The sequence below is a fragment of the Prorops nasuta genome, unplaced genomic scaffold (genome assembly GCF_024137725.1).
Source record: "Prorops nasuta isolate Cenicafe-Biocafe unplaced genomic scaffold, Cenicafe_Pnas_1.2 PNAS00018, whole genome shotgun sequence".
In the NCBI taxonomy this organism is placed as follows: Eukaryota; Metazoa; Arthropoda; class Insecta; order Hymenoptera; family Bethylidae; genus Prorops; species Prorops nasuta.
Window position 1 is genome coordinate 5298553 of NW_027116815.1, and position 9785 is coordinate 5308337.

At 32.0% G+C, this 9785-nt stretch overlaps 3 protein-coding genes across 4 annotated transcripts; 1 reads left to right on the plus strand and 2 right to left on the minus strand.

The window, feature by feature from the left end:
• Nucleotides 1-304: 304 nt before the first annotated feature.
• On the minus strand, nt 305-6533 carry Tnpo-SR (transportin 3). 2 transcript variants are annotated; one of them, XM_066738186.1, is made up of 17 exons: nt 6284-6533; nt 5924-6127; nt 5699-5856; nt 5548-5620; nt 5125-5480; nt 4906-5050; nt 4681-4827; nt 4392-4615; nt 4167-4306; nt 3896-4087; nt 3551-3795; nt 3322-3462; nt 3032-3243; nt 2779-2935; nt 2522-2689; nt 2311-2423; nt 305-2220 (listed from the first exon to the last, which is right to left on the minus strand). In XM_066738186.1, exons 1-17 carry the CDS (start codon nt 6398-6400, stop codon nt 2160-2162), a joined length of 2853 nt encoding a protein of 950 aa, XP_066594283.1. In that variant the 5' UTR covers nt 6401-6533; the 3' UTR covers nt 305-2159. The 2 variants fall into 2 exon arrangements, with proteins under 2 accessions (XP_066594283.1, XP_066594282.1); XM_066738185.1 differs by having other exon boundaries at nt 2522-2692.
• Nucleotides 6534-6649: 116 nt separating this feature from the next.
• Nucleotides 6650-8005, plus strand: CCDC53 (Coiled-coil domain containing 53). The gene is made up of 4 exons (XM_066738197.1): nt 6650-6837; nt 6956-7128; nt 7216-7380; nt 7477-8005. Exons 2-4 carry the CDS (start codon nt 7078-7080, stop codon nt 7810-7812), a joined length of 552 nt encoding a protein of 183 aa, XP_066594294.1. The 5' UTR covers nt 6650-6837; nt 6956-7077; the 3' UTR covers nt 7813-8005.
• A 1-nt stretch (nt 8006) lies between these two features.
• RpL36A (ribosomal protein L36A) lies at nt 8007-9087 on the minus strand. Its single transcript, XM_066738200.1, has 4 exons — nt 8947-9087; nt 8401-8574; nt 8188-8304; nt 8007-8096 (listed from the first exon to the last, which is right to left on the minus strand). The coding sequence occupies exons 1-4, from the start codon at nt 8947-8949 to the stop codon at nt 8076-8078; spliced, it is 315 nt and encodes a 104-aa protein (XP_066594297.1). The 5' UTR covers nt 8950-9087; the 3' UTR covers nt 8007-8075.
• Between the last annotated feature and the right edge of the window lie 698 nt (nt 9088-9785).

A 9785-nucleotide genomic window follows, 5' to 3' on the forward strand; every position in this document is an offset into this window, starting at 1 on the left:
GATATTCTTTCACCGTATAGTTATATCAATAACACTCGCGTATATATGTATGCTTCCGCTATTACTACTTTAGCAAAATTATTCAAATTTACTATCTCAGTTCACAAGGAGTTTCAAACAAAAGAAATTTTTGCAATACTTTAAATTGCACAATCATGGAATTTTAATCTTTTTCGTATAAAATATACTTTATGATAAATTTGAAATCACACTTCATAATTGGCGGGATAATGTAACGTATAAACAAGAGATCACTTTTTCTAACCAAAGGAAGTGCAAAAAAATACAACATCTTTAATAAGTTTGCTTGGATTCATTATTTATTGTATCATATATTATCACAGGTATGGAAAATGATTTTCATAAACAATCTTTCCGGAGTGCAAATTATTAGAGCTTCGTTGCTCTCTATAAAACAGACATCTTGAAATCGAATGAAATGGTGGTAAATGTAAAAACTGTTTTTAATAATGTAAAAAAAACACGAATTGTCACTCCTTGGAAGATTTTACGCAATCACAGATTCACGTCGTAACACGAAATCACTCCAATTTCCATCGATAATCTTATAGGTAAAAAATATCACTTTATTTATCGATATTACGCAATATTACAAAACAAAATAATAATTTCCAAGCATGTATAAATGCTACGTGATTCGATAACTATCAATCTTTTTCGAGAATTTAGATTGCTCTCCAAATGAATCGCGTCTCTCTTTTCTCCTAATTTTTTTTACTACTAACCAGACCACTTAATTTTACCTTATTTGCAAAAATATTCTAAACGGTATTGATGCTTTGCTGCGTTTGAGATTCTATAATAAAATGTTGCGATCAAAGCTTACTATAATTTTTGTCCTCCATTGATCAAAACGTTTTTCTATTTTCTCTGCTCAAGCATACCATAATTAAACAGTGTGCAGAGTAAATGCTGATAATTCATTTAATTAATCTAAAATTGCAACTTAAAATCATATAATTACAGAATAAAAAATGTACACTTCCCTTTCTGAAGAATTTCATTTAAGGAATTAAAACTCTCTGGTCGTAATGAAAAAGATCAGGGATTAAATAATGTTTCGATTACTATGCTATTACAGTATTATATAAATGAGCCTATACCTGCTATAATAATTTATACTATGGTACATAATTTTTGTAAACGTATCATGGTCCTCGACGACGTCACAATAAAGAAATTAAGAAATCTATATACTATATATATGTATATATAACAGTGTAACACACATACTTTTTCAAATAAAGGTAAAAGCTTTAAGTTTTGCTTTAGAAAATCTCTTGTCGAATAGAAGTTACGTACATTCGATTCGACATACTTCTTTTAATTCTTTCAATATTTATGTACGTAATTATAACCATGACTCTTGATATACATTAATAGAATCTTGCCTCCACTTATCTTTCATTGAGAAAAGTACCTCCTTAATGTAGATGAAACTATAACGTCTTACAACATTGATCGTAAGTATGAAAAACATGACATGTCCAAGAATAAAAAATTTCCTTTGTACGAGAAGGTAGTTTCCTCTTAAATTATCAGCATTGAGAGTTAATCTCTATACAGAATAACAATGTACCAATAAGAAAAATATCGAGTTATACACAATTTTCCAGCATAAGATTTCCTTTAAACATGGTTTGTCTATCTTTGCTTAGCCGAATCAAATTTGCCTAGTACATATCATTTATAAAGCACGAGGTATGCTGATAAATGACGACTTTAAAGAAAAACATTCTCTTGAGAATGACTAGATGTAAATATACAATAAATATATTTGTATGTATACCTAAGCCATAGGTAAAAACAAATGATTATAAATCTGTTAACAGTTACTAAATGTTAACTCGGTTAATAGTGTTGGTAAAAAAGGTGTTCATACAAATTTCTAGTAAAACTATCTCAGAGAATAAATGTAGCATAATGCGCTTGTTCACTTAAAACCAATGTACTTTATAAAAGAATATGTAAGAAGCAAAAGTTTACCGGTACCGAATGCTATATCCTAACAGTTAGTTTTGTTCTCAAAGTCATATTGTAATAATTCAAAAAGGTCTCATTGTTCTGATACGAATAATTTAAGGTCAAAAAGTCATTCTATTTTTACAAATTTACTTCTGGCTAAACATCAAGTGGTATCAACGATATAAACGTGCAAAACTTCGCAAAGCATGTATAACTGGTTTTGTTGACTCCGCGCTGGAAAGGAAAGAAGAATATATCAAATCAGGAGCCATGAATAAAATGAAGAAATATTTTTGTAACCTTAGCATTGAACAAACTGCATACCTGATAACTGCATTGTGAAACTCGAGAAGCTGCTCTGGAGTTGCTGTTACGGACCCACCAGTGTTCTGAGTCGGCATATTCTTGATTGCCTCCTCTAGCCATTTCGATGCAAGCTGATAAAGAAAAAAATTCATCAGTTTACATCCGTTATTACTAAAGTCAAAACATTGCGAGCGTGCATATCGATAAAGAGACATTTAGTTAATATTACCTCACGGTCCGTAAGATTGAGCTCGATAAATACATCGGCCACATCGGAAAACATATAAGTAGACAATGAGAACACAGATGCGTGAAGTAATCTCATAACTAATGTTTGACCCTTCTCTTTGATTATATTTTGTACAAGTTCTCGTCTTAAGGCATAGTCCGATTGATTCTGCTGAAAATATTTGTTTGAGAAACGATATCTCAATCCAATGAAAAAGAAGTGAATCAAATGATGATTGATTTACTGATTCGACTTACCTTGTGATTTCTACCGCAATGCAGTAAGTCATAAAAAAATTTCATTACCGAGGCATTCGCGTCTCTGTGATCTAAACTGCAGGCCATTAAAGCGCAATCGATTATGCTACCTATTATAGATGAATGGAGGAACGGTACTGGTGCTTTTTGTAAAAACCTGTTGAAGTTATCAATTATGTATACATTGATACTAATATATCGTGCAGAAAAAGAATCAAAATCATGCTACAGACATTTTTTAAGTTAACAATACCTGGCGCATAATCTGAAAAGATCATCTACAGTTTCTGGATGGTTTTTCAATCCATCCTCTTGCTCAAGTAGAACAAAAGTAGGCCCGATAAATGCTTGAACCATATTTAATAAACCTGCAACGCAATCCGGATCAGTACCACATTCATCTACCAGTATAGAGCCTAAATACAAAAAGCAGCTGTGCTGGTGCGCCGCGTACAATTGCACGATCTACAAAATTTAAAGTGTTATAATAAGAAATGGAAAAAAAGAAGACGATAGATCGGTGAAATTTAAGTAAAATGGTACCTGTTGAACAAGAGGCTCCAAAATAAGAGAGGAACCTTTGCCTACGCATCGAACCGCATATTTTATGGAATGACAGCATCTTTCCATAATTCTAGCATCATGTTGATATTTTGTACATACGTTTGACAATACTGGCCACATCTGAGAAGACATAAAATAACGATTAGTTATTTGTTACATTTAAAATGTTGACTAAGACAACAATGAAAATGTTAATTTTTAAGCTTACTTCGTTGAAAACGTTTTGGCAAGGATGAGGTCCATTCTGATCGTCGGATTGACGACCGGTATGCCTGAAAATAGCAGCTAGCCTGTCTAGCCATAAAACAGGATCAGTCTTTGTCCCTCTCTCAGCTGTAGCTCCATTATTTTCCATCATCAGCTCGCATAATTTGCTCGCTTGGAGCCAGCATAGCTCTTTCATCGCTTGACTCATCTCTTCGGGTGAGAGCCTTGATAGAATAATGGCCACACCTTTAAAATATTGCAGGTTATTGATTACCATTAAAGGATTATCTATTTATGCATAGTCCGAAAGAGTCAAATGCGCACTAATTAGTCTAAATCCAAATACCTTTGAGAAGCTGAATGGCCGCGTCACTACCAATGCTAAAACTATCGAGCGATCTAGCTATTTGTAAAAGCCCAGAGAAATGTGGTACCATATGCGTTCCGCAAGCAGTACATATGCTCAACAGAGCACCTGCTGCAGCATTTCCCAATCCCCTCTGACTCAAACAAGTTAGAAGAAAATTTAAAACAGGTTCTACAAAGAATAAAGAATATTTTTTTAGAGATAATATTGTTATTTGGATGCATAAGGAAATTCATAAAATCAAATTTACCTAAGGACTGAGGGTGACTATCTATCCACTCGCAAAGCTCTCCTAATAAAAGAATACTAGTATAGCGTACAGCAATGTGTGTACTTTCCGGTAAATTTAGTATGGCTTCTACTACTTTGGGAACTACTTCATTCTCTTCTCTGTTTGCAATTAAAATTTTTAAAATAATATTTTAATATGAATCATTAATAGGATTGTAATTATATATGTGCCTCATTTACTCACGGTAAAATATTTTTTGCGACAGCTTGCATTACGAAAAGTGCAGCCTCCGAGGAATCCCAGGTAGGTGTTTGGCCTTGTGCTCCGTTTCCTGTTAAAGAAGCGAACATCTGTCTAAAGCAATGACTACTCCCAACAACAAAAACTACATCCTTTATTAGTTCTGAAACGCTCCGCCTAAAATATGCAAATTCCACACCACCTGAGCCTTCCTCTACCAGACCAAGCTGTAAAATTCACATTTCAAATTGAATCAAGTCTAACATTTATCAATACACTACTGTATACTAACGTGATCTGGCTCCATTTGACAATGTCTGCAAAGTGCTGCAATGAGTCTTTCTATATGAGGTCTAAATACAAAATTCAGGTCATCATTGTTTTTCTGATATAATGTTTCAGATAATCTATACCACAGATTAAACGTTATTTGAGCTACCTGAAGTATTGAAAAATTACAATCAGGAATCTATGAACAACAATTTTTGCAATGTGTATGGACAGTCTTTTAATTTACCTCATAATCATGATGACCAACGCATTGGAGCGTTAAATCTAGAATTTTAATTGCGTAATGCTGTTTCCCTCCTGTACTACCAGCAACCATAGTTTCAAGAAACGTTTCTGCTAATTCCGTAAATAAACGACAATAATTTATAGATCTGAAAATCAATAAAGGGGCATTGTACATGATATAAAATAAGTTTGTTGAATTTAAAACACAATCGAAACTTACTTCTCCATATCTTCATGAGCTACTGACAAATGGTATGGTTGTTCTAAAGCCACAACACTTGTAAACAGGCACAGTTGTAATTGTTGTAATTTTACGCTTGGCTCACTGTTGTTATCCCTGTTATTATTACTGTTTTCTTCCAATGCTTGCAGAATTACACATATGCAATCTGTTGCTGTCTCATGTAATGGAGAATTGCTTAAATGGTTTCCAAGGACTTGAAAGACATAAGCCACTATTTCACTCATTGGTACAGATTCAAGTGGAATTGCATGGATAGTTATCCAGCTGGTGAAGCACCGAATTATTGTTATTCTAACTTGTATATTTTCTCCAGCATTTTTTAAACACATTTTCTGAAACCATTGATTTGTTAATGACATTTTATAACACCATTATACAAACAATTTATATTATCTTTACCAGAAATTCTATTACAGCATTCGCACTTTCATTGAGCTTATTAGTAGCATGTTGTCTGCGATTGGCTCCTAATCTGTGTTAATAATTTATTAATTTAAATACCAAATTTATAGTAAAAAACTACATATATTATCAAAGTAAGTATTTTTACCTCAACATTCTAGAATTTACTTCCTCTGGGAGTACAGTCATTATTTCAATTAAAGGCCATATACTGGAAGGTATTCCACCAAACCTGTTTATAAGGTCTACTATTGGCTCTTGCCAGGATGGCATTTGAAGAGCTAAATCTGCTAGAGCTAAGCATAGCTAAAAAATATTAAATAGATTTTGAAATAATACACTGTATCACAACAAAAATGATAAATAGCAGTACCTGTGTAACAATAGCTGTGTTCGTATCTTCATTAATCTGTGATATGTGCTCCATTAACGAATCTCTAAGTGAAATATGAGCCTCCGGAGGAAGCTCATCGAAAGACATCTGGATTTTTGTACGCATAGTCTGTGCAGCAAAGTAGCAAGATTCTATATTGCGTTTTTGTTGTAGCATTTCATCAGCTATTTTCCAGGCATATACCTAAAAAAACAGTAATGTTTTAATACAGAGGAAGCACAAAATAATTTTAAGGTTAAGTTTGGAATATATGTATGTAAAGTTTAAGTGGCAGAAGGAAGTAGTGATTAAGATTGATTATTATAAATTGACTATCTTAAGTGGAATTAATAAACTCACCGAATTTTGCAAATCGCCTAGCCATAATGACGCTATTGCTGGTTGAGATGTGTTTGGATTATTATATAAAGAATAAACAGCTTGGTAAACCGTTTCCAATGAGGGTGGAGAATCCATTATACTTCATAAAAAACTTAATTTGCCAAAAAATTTTCTATACGTTTAATCCTTTCTGACAACAGATTGGCTCGCTTTTTTGTCGAACGGGCATCAAACCTGTACGAGTAGGGGCCGCGAAAAAACTTTAACGCTGTCGGTAGATTAGGTTAGGCCGATGCACTACATGTCAGGTTAGTGATCTATATTGTCGACCAATACGAACTATGTATTCCATTTTTATCATATTTCATTAAATTTTACACAGAAAAAAATTTGATGAACTTTAAAGATTATTTTTCTTTTCAATCATTTTAAAGGCATAGAGAATTAACATACAAAATGTGCAAACTTTTCAAGATGGTGGTGAAAATTGGTGAAAATCAATTGTTTTCTTCAAAGGAAGAGGCAATAATCTGCAATGTCGTTTTCTGTCAGGTTTTATACAATACATATATGTAAATAAATTTATAAAATTGATTACAACTTACTTGCATATTATATTCTTCAATTGTACAATGAAATTATCGATTTGTTTTTCTTTAATTACATTATATGGTACTTTATCGACGGTAGAAATCAGCCGATAAAAGAAATGGTTTGATTTTCTTCTGCTTTCTAGAAGTCGTCATGACAAGTAGTTTGACATTACTCTCTCTGACTGAGAATTGTTTAAACTATAATAATTGTAGCTCATAATGAACGACTATAACATTCCCATTATTGAGCCCCCCATTGATTACACGAAGGTATATATGTTTTTATTTCATTTATAATAAAAAATTTGTCAGGTTAACCTAAAAATATAATCATGATTTGTATATGTAAATTTTCAGGTACCAGCAATAAATCAAAAAAGGATCATATCATTTTTTAACCAATTTGTAGTGCATACTGTCACATTTTTAAATAAGTTTTCACTTTTTTGTGAAGAGAAATTATTTGAATTTGAAAATAAACTACAGAAAGTAGAAGCTTCGCTGGAGCTTTTAGAATCTAGGGTACATTATAATTAATATTTCATCATAATTTTCAGATTTTTAATTAATAAGCCAGTATTTGGCAATTACAAATATATACTTTAATATCTTTTGTAGTTAAATTCTGTACCTGGCCTTGATGTGGCTGTTAAAAATGAGATTGGCAATACCATTGTTAATGCTGAAAAGCCATTAATAGAAGAAGCAAAGGAAGGAAAGGCAGAAAGTCAAGAGGCTGAGGCAAAGGAAGGAAGGACAGAAGGCCAAGAGATAGAAGTAAAGGAGGAAAATATTCAAAGCGAATGTAGTAACAAAACACCAGATAGGCAAGAGTCTGTAAAAACAGATCCACAATATGCTAAATATTTTAAGCTATTACGTATTGGTGCACCTAAAGAAGCATTTATGAACAAAATGATAGAAGAAGGTCTGGACCCATCACTTTTGAATTAAGCTTTTTCTATTTGTTTTTATATTATTGCAAACTCCAGTTTCTCCTTTTTCGAATAAGTGGAAATAACCACCAATCAATTTTTAATTACAAAAAAAATTCGTATAATGTTCTCGTTTTTAAAGATAACATCTAACATAATAGGAGTTTAATTTGATTGAATTATTTTATATGTACAAATAATAAAACACCTAAGTATACAAATCTGACAAGATGTGCATTTTATTTTTAATTAAATACAAATAGTGTTAGATATTATACACTTTTAAAACTGAATCATCTGTCCCTATAAAAAAAGAATAAAAAGAATTAGTTTGAATTCGTGCATCCTTCAATTTAAATGGATAAATATTAATATTTTTATGGAGAGATCTTACCTTCCTCTTTTTATCACCACCTAATTCAAAATGTTTGCATCGTTTCAGTGGAATTTGCTTCCTGTATTTACATTCTGTGCACTCCATTCTTAAGACAATTTTTTTAGTAGTTTTTGCCTAAATAGAAAATGTGTAATCGTCACATTTAAAAATATTTAAAAACTTTCACAATTGTATAAAAGACTAGTAATAAGAATACAGTTTCAAGCATACCTTCTTTCTGAAAATAGGCTTAGTTTGACCACCAAATCCTTGCTGTTTACGATCATAACGTCTTCTTCCTTGGGATGCATGACGTTCTTTAGACTTCTTGTACTGTGTAACTTTATGTGGCTTGTGTACTTTGCATTTCTTGCAGAATGTACGTCTCTGCTTTGGAACGTTCACCTACCAAAAAATTCATGATGTAAAAGTTCAGTAGTAACTCTTAGGTCTTAAGTCCTGACAGCGAAAAAGAGTGAAATAATGAAAAGATGACAAGAATAGGATAGAAATAACTGCTGATGTGTAGAAGTAGCTGTACAAAAAATAATTGATTCATGTATCAGTTAAATTTTTGCTCTTACTCCATAAAAGAGGTTATGTTGTTGCAAATGTCATAAAGAACTACAGCGTTATTTTCAATTAAAAAATATAAATTTTCATAATTAACTAATATAATTTTACATTGGTACGCGCATTTAATCGAATTAAATAGATATCGATTGTAAAAATATCAATGGATGTACGAAATGCATAAAATACTGCGAGTTTACCTACCATCTTGGATGTTTCGGAAGAAAAGGAAGCACGCAGCACATCCGGAAGTTAACTCTGTTAGTATTACTTCGCACATGCGCCAGTTGTCTTACGTTGTACAAAATTTAGAAACCTTGGAACTATTTACAACAATTCTGTAAATATTAATGCAATCATTAATGCAGCAATTATTTATGAATTTGTCGCCTTACAGTGGCAATATAAAAATTAACACATGTAAGATAGACAGTGAAATGGGCTTTATGTAAAATTGAGATAATGGATTTACGCCATTATAACAGCTGACATCAAAATTGGTTTAATACATAAGAGAATTCAATCGATAAATAAACAACTTTACATTTATTTTAACTGCCAAGATATATATTGTCGTAGCAGCGCTATCTTTCCGCAAAAAACAAAGTTATAACAAAAATTATACAAAAAATGCATCGATTTGATAAATATAAAAAGTTATGCAATTATCAAAGATGCAACTACAGACTTTAATATTCCTACGCGTCAATAAGGAGGCCAGCTACTTAATTTATGTATTTAATAAATAGAATTTTTTTCACCTCTCTGCTTTTCTATCTTTCATAAGAGAGATAAATTCCAACGAACAGTAATATGTAATCGTTGGCCATGTTATGTAATACCAATTTAAAAATTCATATTAAGAATTTAAATAACTGTTGAAAATTATATTTTAATAGAATAAATGAGCTTGAATTAGGATAACAGACAAATAGCGGGAATCCAAAATGTGGAAGCCGAAAGACGTTTTGAACACAACCTCAAACTTTAGGTGAGCAGGTGCGCATCTGCGTGATTTGTCAAAGTGTGTGAGTCCCTTCTAT